Source organism: Mustelus asterias, chromosome 21, assembly GCF_964213995.1.
Source record: "Mustelus asterias chromosome 21, sMusAst1.hap1.1, whole genome shotgun sequence".
NCBI classification, from domain to species: Eukaryota; Metazoa; Chordata; class Chondrichthyes; order Carcharhiniformes; family Triakidae; genus Mustelus; species Mustelus asterias.
In genome coordinates, this window is record NC_135821.1 from 62206558 (window position 1) to 62232918 (window position 26361).

General features: G+C 46.3%; 1 protein-coding gene across 1 annotated transcript in view; it reads left to right on the top strand.

The window, feature by feature from the left end:
• Positions 1-26361, top strand: part of LOC144509329 (exostosin-1-like) — a 297668-nt gene that overhangs the window by 197403 nt on the left and 73904 nt on the right. The window contains exon 2 of the mRNA XM_078237999.1: positions 26222-26315. Within this exon, the coding sequence (XP_078094125.1) occupies positions 26222-26315 (94 nt within the window). The remainder of the gene's footprint in view (positions 1-26221; positions 26316-26361) is intronic.

Consider the following 26361-nt stretch of genomic DNA (forward strand, 5'->3'; position numbering starts at 1 on the left):
AGGTAATCTGTTTTTGTCATGTTGGTTCAGGGACACCGAGAAGTCCCCTGTTCTTCTTTGAAATAGTGTCACGAGATTTTTTTATGTCGTCTGAAAGGCCCTGAATTTTATGTCCGTCGCTCCCTCTCTCCATCAACCTATCTATTTCTCTGTCACATTCCTTAACACTCACTTTCTTGTGTCTCCCTGTAACTTTAAGTCTCCGTCCCTCTTTCACTCTGTCCTCACGCTCTGCCACACTCTCCTCCTGAGTGACACAGTGGGGAAGGCCTCCGTGTGACACAGTGATACCATGCTATAGTACTTTGGGTAATGTTGCGGATAGGATTTATTTCAAGGCTGTAGTTTAAGAGGTTCCAATTTCATGAACTGCATATGGCTTACAACCATCAGCTGAATGCCTCTAGTTATTTACAAAGCACTCGCTGATGCCCTGTAGCATTGCGCACGAGTGCCTGGGGCACAGTTATGTGCCTGGAGCACAGTTACGTATATTATTTTTACTTAAAATTCGGACGTCTCTGGTAAGGCCAGCATTTAATGTCCATTTCAAGGTGCCCCTTGAGAAGGTGGAGGTCAACTGCCTTCTTGAACTACTGTAGTTCATGTAACGAAGGTGTTCCAACAACACCGTTAGCTCGGGAGTTCCAGAAATTTGACTCAGCAAGAGTGAATAAACGGCCAAGTCAGTATGGTGTATGACTTGCAAGAGAACTTGGTGTCATAGAGGTTTACAGCATGGAAACAGGCCCTTCAGCCCAACTTGTCCATGCCAACCCCTTTTTTTTAAACCACTAAGCTAGTCCCAATTGCCCACATTTTCCCATATCCCTCTATACCCATCTTACCCATGTAACTGTCTAAATGCTTTTTAAAAGACAAAATTGTACCCGCCTCTACTACTGCCTCTGGCAGCTCGTTCCAGACACTCACCACCCTCTGTGTGAAGAATTGCCCCTCTGGACCCTCTTGTATTTCTCCCCTCTCACCTTAAACCTATGCCCTCTAGTTTTAGACTCCCCTACATTTGGGAAAAGATATTGACTGTCTAGCTGATCTATGCTACTCATTATTTTATAAACCTCTATAAGATCACCCCTAAGCCTCTTACGCTCCAGAGAAAAAAGTCCCCGTCTATCCAGCCTCTCCTTATAACTCAAACCATCAAGTCCTGGAAGCATCTAGTAAATCTTTTATGCTGGTGATTTTCTCCTGTACCTGCTGCCCATTGATTTGATTTGATTTATTATTGTCGTATGTATTAACATACAGTGAAAAATATTGTTTCTTGCACGCTATACAGACAAAACATCTGATCACAGAGAAGGAAACGACAGAGTACAAAATGTAGTATTACAGTCATAGCCAGGGTGTAGAGAACGATCAACTTAATGCAAGGTAGGTCCATTCAAAAGTCTGAAAGCAGGGAAGAAGCTGTTCTTGAGTTGGTTGGTACGTGACCTCAGACTTTTGTATCTTTTTCCCGAAGGAATAAGGTGGAAGAGAGAATGTCCGGGGTGCGTGGGGTCCTTAATTATGCTGGCTGCTTTGCCAAGGCAGCGGGAAGTGCAGACAGAGTCAATGGATGGGACGCTGGTTTGCATGATGGATTGGGCTACATTCGCGACCTTTTGTAGTTCCTTGTGGTCTTGGGCAGAGCAGGAGCCATACCAAGCTGTGATACAACCAGAAAGAATACTTTCTATGGTGCATCTGTAAAAGTTGGTGAGAGTCGTAGCTGACATGCCAAATTTCCTTTGTCTTCTGAGAAAGTAGAGGTGTTGGTGGGCTTTCTTAACTATAGTGTCGGCATGGGGGGACCAAGACAGGTTGTTGGTGATCTGGACACCTAAAAACTTGAAGCTCTCGACCCTTTCTACTTTGTCCCCATTGATGTAGACACAGGCATGTTCTCCTTTACGCTTCCTGAAGTCGAGGTCAATCTCCTTCGTTTTGTTGACATTGAGGGAGAGATTATTGTTGCCGCACCAGTTCACCAGATTCTCTATCTCATTCCTGTACTCTGTCTCCTCGTTGAGATCTGACCCACTACGGTGGTGTCGTCAGCAAACTTGAAAATCGGATTGGAGGGGAATTTGGCCACACAGTCATAGGTGTACAAGAAGTATAGTAGGGGGCTGAGAACACAGCCTTCTGGGGCACTGGTGTTCTTCTAGGTGGTAGAGGTTAAGGATTTGGAAGGTGATAGCAGCGAAGGCTTGGTGAGTTACTGTTGTCCATCCTGCACACTAGAGTTTCTCAAACCTTGTTGGTTAAAGGATCCCTTTTCAAATGGATTAATAATTATTGACCCCCCCCCATCTAAACTATAATACTTGTAATACATAAGTGCTGCATGCGAAGAATGTTTTAATAATGTTTTTCTAACAGTTAATTACATAGAGTAACAACTTGAGAATAATTTTACTAAAGCCAACAGTGTTGACAGATCAGACAAACCGGAGATAAAAGGACATAAGTGGCTCCAATAACATTCTACAACATGTCAACTGAACTGTCTTTAATTTAGTGAAAGATTGCTTGTTAATGGCATACTCACACAATCAGTTCACAGATCACATCCAAGACAAACAGCTATTGGCCAAATTAGTATTAACAGCAGCGTCACCCTATTGAGCAGTTTAACAGGCTCACAGTGGGTTACTGTTTCAATTTACTAAAATAAACACACCAGTTTTCCTTCCCCTCCAATTCTAGCACAGAATATTCACTTGAATGTGACATTCTCAGGAATATTTTTGCGCACCTCTACGAACCCAGACCATTTCTCCGCTTTTTTAGTATCATGTATTGGAGGCGTTAAAATTACCGCTAGACTATTAATCCAGAAACTCAGCTAATGTTCGGGTTCGAATCCGGCCACGGCTGATGGTGGATTTGAATTCATTAAAAAAAAATTATCTGGAATGAAGAATCTGCTGATGGCCATGAAACTATTGTCGATTGTTGGAAAAACCCATCTGGTTCACTAATGCCTTTTAAGGAAGGAAATCTGCTGTCCATACCTGGTCTGGCCTACATGTGACTCCAGACCGACAGCAATGTGGTTGACTCTTAAATGCCCTCAGGGATGGGCAATAAATGCTGGCCCAGCCAGCGATGTCCACATCCCATGAATGAATTTTTAAAAAACTAAATGTGGCAGGGCACATCTGATCCATTGGTTGTGAGGTTGCTTCGCTCTGTCTTTTGCATGCTGCTTACCCTGTTTGGCACACAAGTAATCCAGTGTTGTAGCTTCACCAGATTTTTCGCTCATTTTTCACTATGCCTGGTGCTGCTTCTGGCTTGCCTACCTGCACTCTTCATTGAACCCAGGTGACTCTACTCGCACGGCAATGTGGCTAACTCTCAACTGTTTTCCAAGAGTAACTAGGGATGGGCAATAAATGCTGGCCAGCCAGCGACACCCACATCCCATGAATGAATTTAATAAAAATTGAAGGGACTTGCATTATTGCAACATATAGTAGAAAATTTAATCAAAGTAACTGACATCTAGCTTTTCCACGATTATAAGAATGAATAGAAAATGCTGGAAATACTCAGTAGACGAGGCATCATTATAATGGCACTTGGTACTGCATGAGTCCAAATTGAATGTACCCCAGTATCACAGCAGCTGCTGGGCACTTACCCCCACCCCTCCTCTCCCACTGAAGATGAATGCAAGCCTCGCCGCTAAAAGCCATGGCAGGCAAGAGGTAGTAGCGTAGTGGTATTGACGCCGGAATAGTAATCCCGAGACCCAGAGTAATGTCCAGGGGATCCGGGTTCGAATCCCCCCAGGGCAGATGGTGAACTTTGAACTCAATAAAAGTCTGGAACTAAAAGTCTACTGATGACCATGAAACCATTGTCGATTGTCATAAAAACCCATCTGGTTCACTAATGTCCTTCAGGGAAGGAAATTTGCTGTCCTTACCTGGTCTGGGCTACATGTAACTCCAGAGCCACAACAATCATAGAATCATAGAAATCATAGAAACCCTACAGTACAGAAAGAGGCCATTCGGCCCATCGAGTCTGCACCGACCACAATCCCACCCAGGCCCTACCCCCATATCCATCCACTAATCCCTCTAACCTACGCATCTCAGGAAACTAAGGGCAATTTTAGCATAGCCAATCAACCTAACCCGCACATCTTTGGACTGTGGGAGGAAACCGGAGCACCCGGAGAAAACCCACGCAGACACGAGGAGAATGTGCAAACTCCACACAGACAGTGACCCGAGCCGGGAATCGAACCCAGGTCCCTGGAGCTGTGAAGCAGCAGTGCTAACCACTGTGCTACCGTGCCGCCTCACAGTCTATGCGTAGTCTGCACATTCTCCTCGTGTCTCTGTGGGTTTCCTCTCCGGTTTCCTCCCACAGTCTGAAAGACGTGCTGATTCGGTGTATTGGCCATGCTAAATTCTCCCTCAGTGTACCCGAACAGGCACCGGAGTGTGGCGACCAGGGGATTTTCACAGTAACTTCATTGCAGTGTTAATGTAAGCCTACTTATGACACTAATGAATAAACTTGACTTTACACTCTCTTCGCCCACTGGAGAGATGACTTCACAGACTCTGTGATGACTAGATGAAGAGGGGTGAATTGGCTGTCCTCTGTTCAGCCTCCTCTGTTGGTCACAACAAAGGTTTTTCAAAATTAATTTTCCTCGTGGATGCCTTTTTCAAATCCAAATGTATTTTTTGCTATCTATGCAGTGAAGAATAAGGACAAAATAAATTGGGTTTTCTTGAGTCAAAAGAGCAGCACTAAATCCAAGCAAAACATAATAAATGATGCAATGTCACTCACACACAGATAGAAGAAGGAAGAGAAGTAAGAGTCCAAATAAAAGTTAAACAAATATACGGAAAAAAGTCTTTTGCTCGTCCTTGATTGGTAGATTGTTAAACGTTGAGGCTGATTTAACATATCTGGTTCCTTGGGCCAGATGGATGAAGAAGATGTTGCAATTCTTTCATGATCTCGGTTCATTGATGGATCTTGGATATGCTGACTTCTTGAACACGATGCTGTGCTTATTCCCAGGGACAGAGAGAGACCGATAGATCTTCAGCCTGTTTCTCTGCTAAAGTCTTTTTCCAAAGCCTCTCTGATGGTGGCTCCTTTGGTTTGGCCAAACCTGGTGTGGTTGTATATTCCAAATGAATTTGATTAGCATCTCTGCTGTCGTCATTGTTGTCGAATTAGTAACCACTTTTTGAGCATAGAATCATTGAATCCACACAATGCAGAAGGAAGCCATTCAGCCCGTCAAGTCTGCACCAGCACCTCTGGCAGAGCATCCTACATCGACGGCCTCTCCATAACTTTACACATTTACCGTGGCTAATCCATCTAACCTGCACTTCTTTAGAACCATAGAACCATAGAAAATTACAGCTCAGAAACAGGCCTTTTGGCCCTTCTTGTCTGTGCCGAACCATTTTTTGCCTAGTCTCACTGACCTGCACTTGGACCATATCCCTCCACACCCCCCTCATCCATGAACCCGTCCAAGTTTTTCTTAAATGTTAAAAGTTTACCACTTTATCCGGCAGCTCATTCCACATTCCCACCACTCTCTGCGTGAAGAAGCCCCCCCTAATATTCCCTTTAAACTTTTCTCCTTTCACCCTTAACCCATGCCCTCTGGTTTTTTTCTCCCCAAGCCTCAGCGGAAAAAGCCTGCTTGCATTCACTCTATCTACACCCATCAAAATCTTATACACCTCTATCAAATCTCCCCTCAATCTTCTACGCTCCAGGGAATAAAGTCCCAACCTATTCAATCTCTCTGTAACTCAGCTTCTCAAGTCCCGGCAACATCCTTGTGAACCTTCTCTGCACTCTTTCAACCTTATTTACATCCTTCCTGTAACTAGGTGACCAAAACTGTACACAATACTCCAAATTCGGCCTCACCAATGCCTTATATAACCTTACCATAACACTCCAACTTTTATACTCGATACTCCGATTTATAAAGGCCAATGTACCAAAGGCACTCTTTACGACCCTATCCACCTGTGACGTCACTTTTAGGGAATTCTGTACCTGTATTCCCAGATCCCTCTGTTCAACTGCACTCTTCAGAGTCCTACCATTTACCCTGTACGTCCTTCTTTGGTCTGTAACTGTGGGAGCATCTGTAGGAAACCGGAACACCTGTAGGAAACCCATGCAGACACGGGGAGAACATGCAAACTCCACACAGCCTCCCAAGGCTGGAATGGAACCTGGGTCCCTGAGGCTGTGAGCACCGGTGCTAACCACTATGCCATCATGCTGACTCAGTAGGCCAAATGATCTCCTTCTATACCATAACCCCACACATCTACCCTGTAATCCCCGACACTAGGATCAATTTAGCATGGCCAATCAACCTAACCCACACATCTTTGGAGTGCGGGAGGAAACCGGAGCACCTGGGGGAAACCCATGCAAACACGGGGAGAAAGTGCAAACCCCACACAGATAGTCACCCAAGGCCGGAATTGAACCCGGGTTGCTGGCGCTGTCCGACTGTATGACTCTGTGATAGTTCACTCAGGAAAGAAAGGGCTTTCAATTCATGAGCTGATTCATGTGGTAAACAAGTCTGACATGGAATGCTATCAGTTATGCCAATCTATGAGGAATGACTAAGGGTGTTCAACATTGAAATGAGCTGCTTCAGAGGACACCTTAAGATACTTGAGAGGAATGAGACAACAGAGCTCAGGGTTGTAAAAGATAACATTAGGACTAGGAAATATTTTCTTCATATATCTGATGATCAGGCAGCATAAGTTGCCAAGAAATAGTCGAGGCCAAGACTGATTTAAGAAATAGTTAGATCTTATCACTTTGGCATTCAAAGAAGATGAGATTAACTGTGTCAAAGGACCTTTTCATGCAATCCATCTTGTGAAGTTATCTTATCGGACTTAGTACAGCATTGGATTTATGGAACATATGGGCTCGTGTTTAAAATTTGTCAAAAAAGGTTGTTACTTATATTTCAAATTCATCCTTCTCACTGGCTTCAGTAAAAATCTACTGGAGCTGCCCACTCTTGAGTCTGACGATGAGGTACATATCTTGGTTGTAGACAATTTAATCTTAGAAATTTGTCATTGGATGGTCTGAGTCGCATTCAGCTGTCATACTTGAGGACCTAGGTAAACTCTGGGTTGTGTGCTCTCAAATCTCTTCCAGGCAAAACTTTTTTTTTTTGAAACAGTGAGTTGTTATGATCTGGAATGTGCTGCCTGAAAGGGTTATGGAATCAGGTTCAATAATAACTTCCAAAAGAAAATTGGATAAATACTTGAAAAGGAGAAATTGTCAGGAAAAATATGGGGAAGTGAGACTAAGAGGATCGAGATAACTCTTTCAAAGATTGATACCACTGAGGAGCAAGTGTGCCTCCTGCACTCAATGCTTAAGAAAAGCCTTTTGACTGGTGCGGATGGCTCTCCAGCATTGGCGGGTGGTTTGGAGACTTTTTCAAGACTCTTCTCAAATACCTTATTGTGGGCTTGGCCTTGCTCATTGTCCTGTATGTAGTTAACCATCTTTTTCCTTGCTGTTGCCATTCTATTTGCCGCCCTCGTGGTCCTATTCACAGCCCAGCTCCCCATCTCCTCCCTTTCCTCCCGGCCAAACCATCGGCCGAGGAAGGATTTAGAAAACTAAAGTCCATAGAGCTCGTGGAGGGCCCATCGAATTGTCCTTAAAGGACAAAAAGGATGGGGAAGTGTGGAAAATAACTTACAACAACAAGGCAACTCTGTCAGCAAAAAAGGAAACAACGCCTCGTTGAAGGTCAGCGGTTGCGTATTCAGGAAAGAAACTAATCTAACCTTGTGTCAGTTTCATAAACACTGCATTCCCGGCCTTGGCCACAGGATGAAACAAAGACAAGTTACCATGACAATTACAAAAATAAAGACATGGTGACATATTATGCTAATGAAGGAGATGGTTTTCTATTGGATAAGAAAGGGCAAAAAGCTATGCTATGATTGGTGGACTATGTATGCAAATGAAGGGTGAGAAAATTGCTCGTTTCTCATTTGCTGTAATTAATTATAAATGCTAATTATCTGTATGAATCAACAGAACATCATAGTGAAATTCATTGTGTCTGTTCTCCTTGCTAGCAAGTAATAAAAGCTTAGGAGGTTGAGTACTCACCATTGTCTGGTTAATCCTCAACAGGCCAAGCGGCTGTCTTCTGTCATGTTAAATTCTATAACTTTGCTGATCTAAGCAAAATAGAGTATATTCAATAATAAACAAAACAATGACACAAATGATCAACATTCAACAGATTCCCCCTCCTCCCCTCTCTTCCCCCTCTATCACTCCCCCTATAGAACCATCAGGTCTTGTCTTGCTTAACCGATTTGCCGCTCCAGCTTCCCCAAGCTCATGAGGAGCCACAGCTCCAAATTCCCACAACCCTGTCCCACCAGAACATCGCAAGTATTGCAAGTGAGATCCTGCCCACCCCACCACTAATCAAATTGGTGCGATCCGATATAAACTCTGTTTCAATACACGGAATGACCTGGATACGCATTCAGAGGACAAGACAATGCTCGCATTGCTTTGCATGACCTCAGGGCAGTCCAAAGCGCTTTACAGCAAATAAAAGTACTTTTGAATTGAAGGTCTGTTGGCATTGTTGTGCATCTTAGCTTAGATTTTCTTTGGCCAGGATCAATAGAAACTGCTGGAGGCAAGGCTGTTGATAAACTTTACCTTTTATTCAACATTCTTCTCACTATGTACATGACAAGGCTAACACAAGGCTTCACACACAACCATCCCTCAGTAGGCTCTTTGTCATGTGATCTCACATCACTGACGATGTAGACTGCCAATGTATATTTTTAACATTAACCCTTTGCACCACATCTCTCCCTCCCAAGTCATTGACTCTATTCAATACATGATCTACCTTATCCTACATCCCCCCCCTGAATCACGAATGTAGGTTGTGAATGTAGCCCAATCCATCACGCAAACTAGTTTCCCATCCATTAACTCTGTCTACACTTCTCGCTACCTCGGCAAAGCAGCCAGCATAATTAAGGACCCCATGCATCCTGGACATACTCTCTTCCACCTTCTTCCGTTGAGAAAAAGACACAACAGTCTAAGGTCACGTACCAATGGACTCAAGAACAGCTTCTTCCCTGATGCCGTCAGAGTTTTGAATGAACCTACCTTGCATTAAGTTGATCTTTCTCTACACCCTAGCTATGACTGTAACACTACATTCTGCACTCCTTTCCTTCTCTATGAACGGTATGCTTTGTCTATATAGTGCGCAGGAAACAATACTTTTCACTGTATACCAACAATGTGACAATAATAATAATAAATCAAATCAAAATCAAATGAAGTCTCTGCCTTCATCCCTGGTCCACAGAGATAACTGTTGTGATGGTTTTACCAAAGTCTCCGACCTCGTTCTCAGCTCTCTCAGAGGATTTGTAGGATTCAGGTTCTCCATATTTAATAGGGGCCCTTTACACTACGGAAAGCACCGTTGTAATGCCAGAAACTCAGCAGTCAATTTGTGCACAGCAAGCTCCCGCAGACAGCGGTTTGATAATAACCAGGTAGTCTGTTGTAGTGATGTGAGTTGAACAATCGAGGATTCCTGCTTTTCTTTGCAATAGTCTCGGGGGATCTTTTATGCGACCCAAAGAGGGAGCAGATGGTGTCTTGGTTTAAGGTCTCCTCCCCTATACTGCACTGGAACGCCAACTTGGGTTTTGTGCCCAGGTCTGGGGTTGAATACTTTGCATCGGTATTCACGAAGGAGAGGGACGTGTTAACCGGGAGTGTCTCGGAGGGAGCTGTTGACCCGTTAGAGAAAATCTCCATTACAAGGGAGGAAGTGTTAGGTTTTTTGGGGAACATTAAAACTGGCAAAGCCCCAGGGCCTGATGGCATCTATCCCAGACTGCTCAGGGAGACGAGAGATGAAATTGCTGGGCCTCTGACGGAAATCTTTGTTGCTTCTTTGGACACAGGTGAGGTCCCTGACGATTGGAGGATAGTGAATGTGGTCCCATTGTTTAAGAAGGGTAGCAGGGATAACCTGGGTAATTATAGGCCGGTGAGCTTGACGAACGTGGTAGGGAAGTTGTTGGAGAGGATTCTTAAGAGACAGGATGTATGTGCATTTAGAACGGAACAATCTCATTCGTGACAGACAGCATGGTTTTGTAAGAGGGAGGTCGTGCCTTACAAATTTGGTGGAGTTTTTTGAGGAAGTGACAAAAACGGTTGACGAAGGAAGGGCCGTGGATGTTGTCTATATGGATTTCAGTAAGGCATTTGACAAAGTCCCACATGGCAGGTTGGTTAAGAAGGTTAAGGCTCATGGGATACAAGGAGAAGTGGCTAGATGGGTGGAGAACTGGCTTGGCCATAGGAGACAGAGGATAGCGGTCGAAGGGTCTTTTTCCGGCTGGAGGTCTGTGACCAGTGGTGTTCATGATGTGGAGATGCCGACGTTGGACTGGGGTAAGCACAGTAAGAAGTCTCACAACACCAGGTTAAAGTCCAACAGGTTTATTTGGTAGCAAATACCATAAGCTTTCGGAGCAATGCTCCTTCGTCAGATGGAGTGGATATCTGTTCTCAAACAGGGCACAGACACAGAAATCAAATTACAGAATACTGATTAGAATGCAAATCTCTACAGCCAGCCAGGTCTTAAATGTACAGACAATGTGGGTGGAGGGAGCATTCAACACAGGTTAAAGAGATGTGTATTGTCTCCAGACAGTACAGCTTGTGAAATTGTGCAAGTCCAGGAGGCAAGCTGTGGGGGTTACTGATAATGTGACATAAATCCAACATCCCGGTTTAGACCGTCCTCATGTGTGTGGAACTTGGCTATCAGTTTCTGCTCAGCGACTCTGCGCTGTCGTGTGTCGTGAAGGCCGCCTTGGAGAACGCTTACCTGAAGATCCAAGGCTGAATGCCCGTGACTGCTGAAGTGCTCCCCCACAGGAAGAGAACAGTCTTGCCTGGTGATTGTCGAGCGGTGTTCATTCATCCGTTGTCGTAGCGTCTGCATGGTTTCCCCAATGTACCATGCCTCGGGACGCTGCAAGAAAGGATGTCCCGAGGCATGGTACATTGGGGAAACCATGCAGACGCTACGACAACGGATGAATGAACACCGCTCGACAATCACCAGGCTGGACTTGCGGATAGTGATGAGCATTGTCGGGCAATACAGCAGGATATAAATAGGCTGGAAAATTGGGCAGAGAGGTGGCAGATGGGATTTAATCCAGATAAATGCGAAGTGATGCATTTTGGAAGAAATAATGTAGGCAGGAGTTATACAATAAATGGCAGAGCCATCAAGTGTATAGAAACACAGAGGGACCTAGGTGTGCAAGTCCACAAATCCTTGAAGGTGGCAACACAGGTGGAGAAGATGGCATATGGTATGCTTGCCTTTATAAGACAGGGTATAGAGTATAAAAGCTGGAGTCTGATGATGCAGCTGTATAGAATGCTGGTTAGGCCACATTTGGAGTACTGCGTCCAGTTCTGGTCACCGCACTACCAGAAGGACGTGGAGGCGTTAGAGAGAGTGCAGAGAAGGTTTACCAGGATGTTGCCTGGTATGGAGGGTCTTAGCTATGAGGAGAGATTGGGTAAACTGGGGTTGTTCTCCCTGGAAAGACCCGGAGGAAACCCACGCAGACACGAGGAGAATGTGCAAACTCCACACAGACAGTGACCCGAGCCGGGAATCGAACCCGGGACCCTGGAGCTGTGAAGCAGCAGTGCTAACCACTGTGCTACCGTGCCGCCCGGATCGGTTTACCAGGATGTTGTCTGGTATGGAGGGTCTTAGCTATGAAGAGAGATTGGGTAAACTGGGCTTGTTCTCCCTGGAAAGGCGGAGAATGAGGGGAGATCTAATAGAGGTGTACAAGATTATGAAGGGTATAGATGGGGTGAACAGTGGGAAGCTTTTTCCCTGCTCAGAAATGACGATCACGAGGGGTCACGGGCTCAAGGTGAGAGGGGCGAGGTATAACTCAGATATTCGAGGGATGTTTTTTACACAGAGGGTGGTGGGGGCCTGGAATGCACTGCCAAGTAGGGTGGTGGAGGCAGACACGCTGACATAGTTTAAGACTTACCTGGATAGTCACATGAGCAGCCTGGGAATGGAGGGATACAAACGATTGGTCTAGTTGGACCAAGGAGCGGCACAGGTTTGGAGGGCCGAAGGGCCTGTTTCCTGTGCTGTACTGTTCTTTGTTCTTTGTCTTTGTGCTGAGACTTGAGCTCATGACCTTCTAACTCAGGAGGCAAGACACTACCCACTGAGTCATGGCTAGGACCTAAAAGAGAATTATATGGCCTTTTTGTTCCATTTTTACTGTTAGTACATTTCAAGAATATCTTATCGCTTGCTGTGAGCATGGCATAAATGAAGAGTGACAGCAACACTGAGAATTAATAAAACAACGGTGATACTGCAGCCCCATTGTTCCCACTCATGCATGAAGGACTCGCGACTAACAGACACCACAGGCGTGAAGGACGCTGAAGGTCTCCCTTGTGAGTGATGAACCAGTTGGAATCGGTTGCCGTCTGTTGCAACAGTTTCTTCTTTTTCTATTTTTCTTCACTCCTCATCCAAAGGGGGTGGTCCCATGGTCGATATGCTACCCTGGCCACCGGCTCCCTTCCTGCACCTCGGCCAAATGAAACATTTGATGTGAAGGTGGACTCAATGGGATGGCCAAACCTTCAGAATTGCCCTCGAATCACCAGGAATTGAAGATTAATCTCCAGGACATTGCTGTAAGCAACATCTAGCAGAAAAACTCATAGCGGCATTAAAAACAACTTGTGATTTCTTTGAAGCTTATCTGAATTCTTCTGCACCTGTCCTTTTTACTAAGTCTGTTATTCATTCCAGCTTTATATTTCCAGATCTAAAAATATGAGATCCAATTCTCCAACTACCCTAATGTATTTTGAATTATTAAGATAATTATCTCTGGATTACTTGTTCAGTAATATAGGGCCTGGAATCAAATGCAGTAATTACTTCGGAAGTTCTTATTTAGAAACATAGAGGCACCATGGGTAAAAGGACAGGGTTTAAACAGCTTAGTGTGTGCCTGCGATTATAATTTCCTCTAAATTCGCTTGTTAATGGTGCTACACCCCAGACATCAAAAGCCTAATAAATATTTGGAAAAGATTAATGCTTGTGCCGCTTTATGCAATCAAATGCAGCTCCTTAATATAGCCAGTAGGCTGCACAAACTGCAGCATAAATTTGTCTTCTATCTGTGCCAGACTACAAGTTCAGTTGGCATCATTTGTTAGTTCTGTGTACGCAGGTATTAGGTTAGTTGTGGCACTGTTTCCATAAAAACCCTTAATATGCTCTTCATACGGAACGATGGTACAGTGGTTAGCACTGCTGCCTCACAATGCCAAGGACCCGGGTTCAATTCTGGCCTCAGGTCACTGTCTGTGTGGAGTTTGCATGTTCTCCCCATGTCTGCATGGGTTTCCCCCGAGTGCTCCGGTTTTCTCCCACAGACCAAAGATGTGCGCGTTAAGGTGCATTGGCCGTTCTAAATTGCCCCTTACTGTCCAGACATATGTAGTCTAGGTGGATTAGCCATGGTAAATGCATGGTGTTACAGGATAGGATGGGAGAGAGGGCCTGGCTGAGATGCTCTTTTGGAGAGTTGGTGAGGATTTGATGGGTTGGATGGCCTTTTTCTCCACTGTAGGGATTCTATGGTTCTGGTGCAATAATTTAAATGTTCATCCATCAGTCAAAACTCCCACCAAAATGTCTTTCATTTCAGAAATTCTTTTAACGTCCATTTGATCCACTTCACTCTCTGTGACGTGTAATTACAATTAGACTAAGAAAGGGATGGGTAGGGCAATGGTCTGGGTCATAGTTTAATTTCCAATGTTTGCTTTGCCACCGATAGAATTCTTTTAGAAGAAATATAATGACTAAAATCTGATGCACACCATTGGACAGGGACAAGTCAAGGCAAAAATGTAAAGATAGTTTTGAGTCCAATTTTAACATAGACACCTTTTGTTAAATCAATGGGTGTGTAATGCTGGATATTCCACACTATCTGATCTTACTCTCTGTTGAAGTTAGTGTAAAGTAAATTACAGTGGTGAGTAAAACCTCTGTTCCAGCCAATCTCACGGGATTCAAAGCCAGTTTGGTTGAAATGTGTCCAATTTACATAATTTAATCACGCAAAAAAAAACATAGCTGTCGGGTCCAGATGCACGCAGACCCCAATGCTCTCCAGAACAGGTACAGATTAGGACTCCTGATGTCCCCTGGCTCCCTTCCTGGTTCAATGAGGAAGTCAGAATAATGATAGGTTTTATTGGCACATAAAGAGAGTCAGTCTGCACAGTGCTGGGGCTGTTCTCTGACTGGAATCTGCTGGGATTCAAAGCCATGTTCAAGATGTAATGAGATGTCTTTTGAGCAGTGGAATGAGAATGGATTGTTCTCATTGTCCATGAATTAGCAACTCTTGTCATTAGCTTGCACATTAACTCTAACTTGCGATTAAAAATGCTTATTTTTATAATTTAAAAGAAGTACAAACAAACAAAGCACTAGCGTTCACTTCTACGTTAAACTTGTACAGAACCTTGGTTAAACCACAAATGGGATAATATTTAATGGAGACAATGGAACTCTTGCCCACGTGCTAGGAAGCCGGGGATGGCCCTCCATCAACTCCGTTCAGGGAGGCTTGCCCTGGTATATTAAGCGCCTCTCCAACCGGGCGGCAGCAGATATTCCCCTGGGATCAAGATAATTGGGGGCAGGAACACTCCCTGGGAAATCCCATCCATCCCGCAACCCCCACTGAGAGCTGCCAGTCTCTGATTGGCCAGTAGCTATCATTGCAGACTGCACAACTGAGGGGCCAACGCGCCCCACCCAATGGTTGGAAGGGTTCAGGAGCAAAGACAGGGAGGTGGCTCCCAGCGGGCTGGGCACCTCCAACAAGCATTGAATGCTTTTAAATGAAAGTGTTCATGAAGCGCCGCCTCTCTCTCTCTCTCTCTCCACCCGCGCCCCCCCCCCCCCCTGAAAGAAACAAACCCAGCAGGGTTTCTGTATCAGGCATTCTGTATGGTGAGACCCCCACCAGTCACTAGCTGAATATCAACGGCAACCAGATGAGGCCTCAAGAGGGGGGGCATTAAGTTGGGAAGGACTCCATGAGCCTTCCCTTCATGGACTTAATCGGGGCAGAGGCAGGAAGTCAGCAGGGTCCCCAGCCACCACCTTCCCACCCAATTAAATGCCCCCTATGCCACCAAAATTGCTTTGGGGGTGGGCATTAAATTCCACCTATGGAGTGTTATTCACAATTCTAGTCTCCATGTTATAAAATGACATAGAAACACTGAAGAAGGTCCAAAGAAAAGGTCCATCATAGAAGGAAATATTGAAGGGGAACTTTGGAGTGGTGAATTCATCAAGATCTTTGAAAATTATGAAGGGGTTTAATTGGGTAGATGTAGAGAAAATGCTTTCTCTTGTGAGGGAGACCAGTATTCACCATAAATAAAAGATTCCCAGCAATAAATCCAATAGGAAATTCAGGAGACAGTTCTTTACCCATGGAGTGGTAGAATGTGGAATTTACCATCACATGGAGTTGTTCAGGCAAGTATCGCAAATGTATTTAATAAAACGTTCGATAATTGCATGAGGGAAAAAGGAATAAAATGATGTGTTTAAGAGTGTGGTGAAGTAGGGTGGCAGGAGCTTTGTGTGGAGCATAAACACTGGTGTGGACGTCTTGGACCATTTCTGTGATTCAAGCATCCTGCCTCATACAATTGAATAACATAACAGTTCTCAGGATCTGGACTGATGCATGAAGGAGTGGTTGGTGTGCAAGGCACTAGCATTCGCTAATTGGTTCATCACTCCTTAGAAAGATCTTCAGAGTCTTTCATACTCACGTTGCCAGTTAGTCACGAGTCCTTCATCCTTCAGTGAGAACAATGGGACTGTGGTATCACTTGTATTAATCCTGAGTCAGTGCCATTGTCACTCATCTGCCAGCATTGCAAGAACTCTCACATTGTTCACCTTCCCCAGCCACATAACTCTTTATTAATTGTCAGCCGTGACTCAGTGGGTAGCGATCTCACCTCTGAATCAGAAGGTCGGGGGTTCAAGTCCCACTTCAGAGACTTCAGCACGGAATCTAGTCTGATGGTCCCAGCACAGTTTTGACAGAATGCTGCACTATTGGAGGGTGGAGCGTTTCAGCTGAGATATTGGCTGGAATTTTACCGTCCCGCCCGCCACGGGAATCGGAGCGGGCGAGGGGTGGAACATGGAAAGGTTGGTTGACCTTGGGTGGGATTTTACGGTTTTGGGACGAGCAAGGCCGCAAAACCCTGCCCATTGAGTGGAAACATCTCAGGAGGACAGAAAAGATCCCAGGGCACCATTGGAAGGAGAGGAGGGACCAATATTTACTCTTTAACTCACGTCACTGAACAGGATCATCAGGTCATCACCATATTGCTGTTTGTGGGACAAAAGCAGAAAATGCTGGAAAATCTCAGCAAGTCTGACAGCCTCCGTGGAGAGAGAATAGATGTGGAGATGCCGGTGTTGGACTGGGGTAAACACAGTAAGGAGTCTAACAACACCAGGTTAAAGTCCAACAGGTTTATTTGGTAGCAAACGCCACTAGCTTTCGGAGCGCTGCTCCTTCGTCAGGTGAGTGGGAGATCTGCTAACAAACAGCAAACAGGGCATATAAAGACACAAACTCAATTTACAGAATAATGAATAATGATTGGAATGCGAGTCTTTACAGCTAATCAAGTCTTAAAGGTACAGACAATGTGAGTGGAGAGAGCATTAAGCACAGGTTAAAGAGATGTGTATTGTCTCCAGACAGGACAGCCAGTGAGATTTTGCAAGTCCAGGCAAGTTGTGGGGGTTACAGATAGTGTGACATGAACCCAAGATCCTGGTTGAGGCCGTCCTCATGTGTGCAGAACCTGGCTATCAGTCTCTGCTCAGCGACTCTGCACTGTCATGTGTCGTGAAGGCCGCCTTGGAGAACACTTGCCCGAATATCAGAGGCCGAATGCCCGTGACCGTGAAGTGCTCCCCAACAGGAAGAGAACACTCTTGCCTGGTGATTGTCGAGCGGTGTTCATTCATCCGTTATCGTAGCGTCTGCATGGTCTCCCCAATGTACCATGCCTTGGGACATCCTTTCCTGCAGCGTATCAGGTAGACAACGTTGGCCAAGTTGCAAGAGTATGTACCGTGTACCTGGTGGATGGTGTTCTCAGGTGAGATGATGATGACATCCGTGTCGATGATCCGGCATGTCTTGCAGCGGTTGCTGTGGCAGGGTTGTGTGGTGTCGTGGTCACTGTTCTCCTGAAGGCTGGGTAGTTTGCTGCAGACAATGGTCTGTTTGAGGTTGTGCGGTTGTTTGAAGGCAAGAAGTGGGGGTGTGGGGATGGTCTTGGCGAGATGTTCATCTTCATTAATGACATGTTGAAGGCTCCAGAGGAGATGTCGTAGCTTCTCCGCTCCGGGGAAGTACTGGACGACGAAGGGTACTCTGTCCACCGTGTCCCGTGTTTGTCTTCTGAGGAAGATGGTGCGGTTTTTCGCTGTGGCACGTCGGAACTGTCGATCGATGAGTCGGGCGCCATATCCTGTTCTTATGAGGGCCTCATGGATGAATGAACACCGCTCGACAATCACCAGGCAAGACTGTTCTCTTCCTGTTGGGGAGCACTTCAGCGGTCACGGGCATTCGGCCTCTGATATTCGGGTAAGCGTTCTCCAAGGCAGCCTTCACGACACACGACAGCGCAGAGTCGCTGAGCAGAGACTGATAGCCAAGTTCCGCACACATGAGGACGGCCTCAACCGGGATCTTGGGTTCATGTCACACTATCTGTAACCCCCACGGCTTGCCTGGGCTTGCAAAATCTCACTGGCTGTCCTGTCTGGAGACAATACACATCTCTTTAACCTGTGCTTAATGCTCTCTCCACTCACATTGTCTGTACCTTTAAGACTTGATTAGCTGTAAAAACTCGCATTCCAATCATTATTCATTATTCTGTAAATTGAGTTTGTGTCTTTATATGCCCTGTTTGCTGCTGGTTAGCAGATCTCCCACTCACCTGACAAAGGAGCAGCGCTCCAAAAGCTAGTGGCGTTTGCTACCAAATAAACCTGTTGGACTTTAAACTGGTGTTGTTAGACTCGTTACTGAGAGAGAATAGAGCCAGTGTTCCGAATCTGGATGACCCTTCGTCAGAGCTGAAGACAATAGAAAATAGGATGGGATTTATACTGTCAGGGTGGGGTGAGGGATTGACAAAGATGTCATAGATAAAAAGACTGAGGGCAATGAAGGTGGACAGGGTGAAAGAGAGAAACAGAAATCCTGTCGGAGAGAAGGGCAGTATTTCTTCACGGTAAGTATTCCTGGAAGAGAAGTGGCAGTGAGATAAACACTAAAATAAGAGTTAAGATAATACTGTGGATGCTGGAATCTGGATTTCCTCTGGTTTCCTCCCACACTCCAAAGATGTGTAGGTTAGGTCGATTGGCCATGTTAAATTGCCCATTCCTGTCAGGGGAATTAGCAGGGTAAATGCTTGAGGTTATGGATATAGGGCCAGGGTGGGATTGTTGTCAGTGCAGACTCAATGGGCCGAACGGCCTCTTAGAACATAGAACATAGAACATAGAACAGTACAGCACAGAACAGGCCCTTCGGCCCACGATGTTGTGCCGAGCTTTATCTGAAACCAAGATCAAGCTATCCCACTCCCTACCATCCTGGTGTGCTCCATGTGCCTATCCAATAACCGCTTAAATGTTTCTAAAGTGTCTGACTCCACTATCACTGCAGGCAGTCCATTCCACACCCCAACCACTCTCTGCGTAAAGAACCTACCTCTGATATCCGTCCTGTATCTCCCACCACGAACCCTATAGTTATGCCCCCTTGTAATAGCTCCATCCACCCGAGGAAATAGTCTTTGAACGTTCACTCTATCTATCCCCTTCATCATTTTATACACCTCTATTAAGTCTCCCCTCAGCCTCCTCCGCTCCAGAGAGAACAGCCCTAGCTCCCTCAACCTTTCCTCATATGACCTACCCTCCAAACCAGGCAGCATCCTGGTAAATCTCCTCTGCACTCTTTCCAGCGCTTCCACATCCTTCTTATAGTGAGGTGACCAGAACTGCACACAATATTCCAAATGTGGTCTCACCAAGGTCCTGTACAGTTGCAGCATAACCCCACGGCTCTTAAACTCCAACCCCCTGTTAATAAAAGCTAACACACGATAGGCCTTCTTCACAGCTCTATCCACTTGACTGGCAACCTTTAGAGATCTGTGGATATGGACCTCTTTCTGCACTGTCGGGATTCTATGAAAACCTGAAAATGCTGGAAAATCTCAGCAGGTCTGACAGCATCTGTGGAGAGAGAATAGAGCCAACGTTTCGAATCTAGATGACCCTTCGTCAGGGCTGGCTTCTCTCTGACAAGATTTCCGTTTGTCTCCTTTACCCTGTCCACCTTCATTGGCCTTTGTCTTTTTGCCTGTGACATCTTTGTCAATCCCTCACCCCACCCTAACAGTATAAATCTCGTCCTATTTTCTATTGTCTTCAGCTCTGACGAAGGGTCATCCTGACTCGAAACGTTGGCTCTATTCTCTCTCCACCAATGCTGTCAGACCTACTGAGATTTTCCAGCATTTTCTGTTTTTGTTTCAGATTCCAGCATCTATAGTAATTTGCTTTCATCTTGCTGTTTGTGGGAGCCAGCTGTGTGTAAATTGGCTGCTGTGTTTCCTACAGCAGCTGTGGCTCACAGCAGAAGTACTTAAATGACTGAAAGGTGCTTTGGAACATTCTGAGGTTGTGAAAGGCGCTATGTAAATGGAAGTTCTATCTTTCAACTTTTCAGGAGCTGATTCTTCCTTGAATCTCACTGTTTGGGGAAGGCAGGCTACATTCATTGCATTTCTGGATAAGCAGCACAGCATGACACTGCGAATGCTACAATCTTCTAGCCGTTCAAGAGCACGATAAGTGACTGGCAGCTGGTGTTGATGTGTCTGTATGGCTGAGTCACAGCTCTTTTATACTAATTATGTGCTGTGTAAAGAGTCAGTTTGAAGATGCATTAAAAATTATGGGGTGAACGACATTGCTACATTGGTGATACTGGGAGAGCACAGGGATGATCTTGAACAATGAGACTCAGAATGATTTGCCCCCTGAGTTTTTGCCCTTCCTGTAATCTGCCTACCAAGTCCCAGTGGGCTCATACAGATTTTACTTGTATCGGCAAGCCTCCTGGATTTGCCCTCCTTTACAATCTGACTAAATTGATGGCAAATATATTGGAGCATCACGTGCTCAAAGCAGAATGGGTTTTGTAGATGTTTTTATTTTAACCCGTATCATTAGCTTGCCTTTTCAGACTGAAACCTATGCTTTATGTTCACTGCTGTTGATTGATCAGATGCCCCTTCCCTTCCTCCACTCCCCCTTCTCTGCTCCCCCTCCCCCACCGAAGAAAATAATAGTTCGGACTAGTATTCTTATTTCCCTGTTTTACTGTTTTTTCCCCCCTCAGGGCCCTCCCTTCTCCTCCTCCTCCCCCCCCCCCCCCCCCCCCCCCCCCGCCCCCCTTCCTCCCCCTTTCTCAAAGGTATTGCTTGCAGCAGTATTTTGGAGGACAGTCTACAATTTCTGGACAATCCTGGAGGGTTCGCAACCCTACCTTCTTGACCTTAAAGGTGTCAAGGAGTATGGGAGAGGGCGGGAGTATTGATTTTCTTATTTGAGGAAAGATGTAGTGGGATTGGAAGCAGTTCAGAGGAGGTTCACTAGATTGATTCCAGAGATGAGGGGTTTTTCATATGAAGGGAGATTGAACAGTTTAGGCCCATACTCTCTGGAATTTAGAAGAAAGAGGGGAGATCAAATTGAGGTATACAAGATAGTAAAAGGTATGGATAAAGTAGAAGTGGAGCGGATGCTTCCTCTTTTGGGGTATCCTAGGACGAGAGGTCATAGTCTTAGGATAAGGGGTAGCAAATTTATAACAGAGTTGAGGAGAAACTATTTCTCCCAAAGGGTTGTGAATCTGTGGAATTCGCTACCCCAAACTGCGGTGAATGCTGGGACAGTGAGTAAATTTAAGGAGGAGGTAGACAGATTTTTAATTGGTAATGGGTTGAAGGGTTATGGGGAGAAGGCAGAAAATGGGGATGAGGAGCATATCAGCCATGATCGAATGGCGGAGCGGACTCGATGGGCCGAATGGCCTAATTCTGCTCCTATATCTTATGAACTTATGAACTTATTGCGTTGAGATAGATGATCGGCCATGACCATTTTCAATGGTGGAGCAACTGCGAATGACCCATTCCTATTTCTGTTTTTAATGTTTCTACCTCAGTCAAAGTGACTCAGGAACAGGTAAGGGTTTTCCCATGGGAATGCCACTCTGCACTTGCACTGTGGAAAAAGGAGGAAGTGTGTCACAGGCCAGAAGGAGAGTAAAATATTGTCCTCAACACCTTATCCCTCCACCAAAGAATTTACACATCTATTGGGCACAGGTCCCATGGGGATCTCTCTAAAGGAGCTCTGCATCAGAAAGAGTTGCAATAAGATATATCTGTGGCCAGATTAATGAAGAACTCTCTCCCCCCCCCCCCCCACTCTCTCTGTCCCTCCTCCTTTGATCAAGGTCCCCACGCTATTATGCAGGCCCCTTCCAGAATTTTATCAAGATGAATCCTTATTCAGTGGTGGCCAATCCACAAATTGTTCAGTTCCTGTTGTGTAGAATTGGCCCAGTGTATTGTATGGGGTGGATTCAGTGACATTGAAAGAGTTCATCTCCACATTTAGAAGAGAATTGCCTCCATCACTGTGACAGAAACTTAGCTCCAAAGTGCTGGGAATGATTTTCAACTCACGGTAAAGTCATTATAGTCCCAGCTGACCATAAGCTGCTCTCCCCTTTGAGGGGGAGAACTAACTGGTGGGGAGAATCACCACACCTCAAGTGAGGGGCAAGTTCATGAATAGCCTCAGCCGGGACAAAGAATTGAACCCGCACTGTTGGCATCTCTCTGCATCACTCGCCAGCCATCCAGCTAACCTATTCATTAAAGAATGATCCAGAAATGGGATAAAGCAAGTTTTTCTTTTAACACTGTGCATATTTTGATATGGACTGCATGATCTGAAATGGTCGTGGGAGCAGAGTCAGTTGTAAATTTCAAAAGTAAATGAATAAATACTTGAAGGAGAAAGTTCTCAGAGCTATTGAGAAAGAGTGGGGGACTGGGTCTAATTATAGATCTCTTTCAAAGAACCATCCAAGACCAATGGGCAGCATGTTTGTCTCCTGAGCTGTAACAGGGAGAGATCTTCCCAAAGAGCGTAAGTAAAGCCGATGAAGCCAGCTGCAGAGAGTTCAAACGCCATTGAGCAGGATGCCCCGATCTTCCAGTGAACCGGGAGACATCCTGCCATTCCCCCCCTCACCCCCCACACACATCGGACACCCCGCCCCCCCATCATTGGCAGTATTGTCACCCCCCACACCAACATGGTTGCCGGCATTGGGCATCAGGACCCTCCCAATGAGTCCCTGGCGGACTCCTTATGCCGCCACTCCTGCATGCCCTATCCCCCATGCCGACCACCCCTGCACTCCCCCCTTGCATAGCCCCCCCCTTGCATAGCCCCCTTACATAGCACTCCGTTGTATAGCCCCCCCTTTGCAAGGCACTCACCTCCGCCCTTGCATAGCCTCCCCTCTTGCATAGCCTCTCCCCTTTCATAGTCCCCCTTATAACCCCCTTGCATAGCGCCTCCTTACACGGCTCCCTCACACAGCATCCCCTCACACAGCGCCCCCTCACACAGCGCCCCCTCGCACAGCATCCCCCCACACAGCGCCCCCTCACACAGCATCCCCTCACACAGCATCCCCTCACACAGCGACCCCTCGCACAGCGCCCCCTTGCACAGCGCCCCCTTGCACAGCGCCCCCTTGCACAGCGCCCCCTTGCACAGCGCCCCCTTGCACAGCGCCCCCTCACACAGCATCCCCTCACACAGCGCCCCCTCGCACAGCGCCCCCTCGCACAGCGCCCCCTCGCACAGCGCCCCCTTGCACAGCGCCCCCTCACACAGCATCCCCTCGCACAGCATCCCCTCGCACAGCGCCCCCTCGCACAGCGCCCCCTTGCACTGTGCCCCCTTGCACAGCGCCCCCTCGCACAGCGCCCCCTTGCACAGCGCCCCCTCGCACAGCGCCCCCTCGCACAGCGCCCCCTCGCACAGCGCCCCCTCGCACTGTGCCCCCTTGCATAGCGCCCCCTCGCACAGCGCCCCCTCGCACAGCGCCCCCTTGCACAGCGCCCCCTTGCACAGCGCCCCCTCGCACAGCGCCCCCTCGCACAGCGCCCCCTCGCACAGCGCCCCCTCGCACAGCGCCCCCTCGCACAGCGCCCTCTCGCACAGCGCCCCCTCGCACAGCGCCCCCTCGCACAGCGCCCTCTCGCTCAGCGCCCCCTCGCACAGTGCCCCCTCGCACAGCGCCCCCTCGCACAGCGCCCCCTTGCACTGTGCCCCCTTGCACAGTGCCCCCTTGCACAGCGCCCCCTCGCACAGCGCCCCCTCGCACAGCGCCCTCTCGCACAGTGCCCTCTCGCACAGCGCCCCCTTGCACAGCGCCCCCTCGCACAGCACCCCCTTGTATATCCTCCCTTGCATATCCCCCCTTGCATAGCCGCCCTTGTATACCCCCCCCTCTCCCTGCATAGCCTCCCTTACATAACCCCCCCCAAAGCACTGACACTGCGAATATGCAAGATGGTCACTGTTGGGGGGGCCACTGCCTGATGGGTATTGCCCAGCTTCAGTGGGCTCTGAACCTGCCAGCGTGGCTATGGCACCTAGTTTGTATTGGTGGAGACCAGCACTGATTCTCACCGGTGTAATATCACGTCGGCGAGGGGGTAAATTCCGGGAAGCTGGAAGATGCCATGCGGGAGCAGGGTAAGTTGGCTTACATTTATGTTAATTAGCTTTGCGACCTCTCTGGGCGTGAAGCCAATCTTGCCAGCCAAACAAGGCCGGGAGGATAGCAAAGGTTTTTTATTCTTGCCTGCGTGGCGAGCTGGTACAATCGCCCCATGTGATTCTACAGTGCCTGAAATGGAAATGGAAATTCTCTTTCCTCACAAGACCTCCTCGCTAAGAACTGCCTGTCTGCAAAAGAGGAGGGCAGATTGTTTGATCTGTTAATTAGTTAGGTGAAGGGGACAAATGGAGGGTCAGATAGTAAGTACATTATCACAAACATTTAGCATTTCCTGGGTATGTGAATCTGGGCTGAGATGTGAATCATTGTGTTAAAACAGCTGTGTTCAATATGCTTCATTGAGTCTTTGAACAAAAGCTTTGTGTTTGGAGGTCTGTTACTTTGCCTTAAATCCTCAAATGATTGACCAGTCTACATTCTTCAATTAGTTAGTTCTGTGTTGCAGCAGTGAACTTCATGATGCCGAGCATCTGTATTTACTGCGTCCAAATCACTGTCAATAGGACTTTTAAGAATTATGAAGAGCCTTTTTATATTGATTTTTTTTAAATTTAAAAGTACCAGATGGTATTATGTACTTTGTTGATTTATTTATCCTTCTCTATCTTTATGTGTTGCAATAAATTGGAATTAGTAGTTTTAGCCTGAATGATATGAGCTGTCTAGTTGTGGTGCTTTGCCACTTACTAGAGAGATAAGAGTTGGAGTTTCATCGGAACCATGCTGAAAATAGCGATATCGTAATTCTCAATGATATCTGGGTCGATTTCATTTTGGTTGGGAGTCTTGAAATGGGTGGCACAGGCACTTAAGGGAACAAATGTGAACTTTATTAACCCATGAACACTGGAGTCTTGACCACCACCTCAGGTAGTGAATAGGTGAGATTATTCAGTTTGTTAATTAGTCTGGTAAAGGGTTCAAATGGGGGAGTCAGACGGTACATTTTTGCAGACTTTTAGTGAATGCCGGGTACATGAGATCAAACAACACACAGATTTAAAACTGAGATTAGGAGGAACTACTTCTTGCAGAGGGCGGTGAATTTGTGGAACTCGCTGCCCCATAGCGCAGTGGAGTCTGAACCATTAAATGGTTTCAAGAAGAAGATGGAGAAATTTCTAATTTTAAAAATGGGTTCAAGGGATTTGGGGAACAGGTGAGGAGGTGGATTTGAGATAAGGGAGAGATCAGCCATGATCTGATTGAATGGCAGGCGGAGCAGGTTCAAAGGGCTGAATTGCCTACTTCTGCTCCTAATTCCTATGTCCCTATGTACCCTCAATCCTTTGGAAATTGGTGTAGGCTGACCGAGCCTAGCACAGGCCACTGCAAACAGTTGCAAAGGGCCTTTCTAAATATTTTTTGTGCGCTCAAGAGGAACATGAATTTTTCTGGCACCACCCTATCCGATTCTCAACTTTCTTCCCTCGAGAATGGCTTTACCAACCCAACCCCTTCCACTTTATCTCACCTAGCTAGCTGAATAGAGCCACCCAACCTTTGGCCCTTATGATAAGTGAGCTACTCAAATCTTTATAATGGGGATTTTAAATGTAACTTGCAAGAATAACTTGCATTTATATTGTGCCTTAAATCCTGCTAGACGCTTCACAGGAACATATCAAACAAAATTTCCAATTGAGCCAGAACAGGATGCATCAGGACAGCTGACCAAAACATTGGTCAAAGAAATAAATTTTGAAGAGTGCATGTAAAGGAGGAAAGAAAAGCAGAGAGGTTCAGGGAGGGAATTCCGGAGCTCAAGGCCAAGTCAGCTGAAGGCACGGCCATCACTGGTGGCATGTTTAAAATTCAGGATAGAAGAGATCAGAATTGGAGGAGCAGAGAGAACATGGCTGGTTTGCAGAGTTGTTGGAAGTTACAGAGATAGAGAAGGGGCAAGACCATGGGTTTAGTTTCAACATTTAAATAAAAGCTTTATATGAATGAGCTTTGGTTTTGCCTCCCTTTTTCAGGTATGATTATCAGGAATTGCTGCACAACTCCACCTTCTGCCTTGTTCCAAGGGGGAGAAGACTGGGCTCCTTCCGATTTCTGGAATCTCTTCAGGTAACACAATGTCCAACATTTGCAAGGTTGAACTGTGTGTGAATGT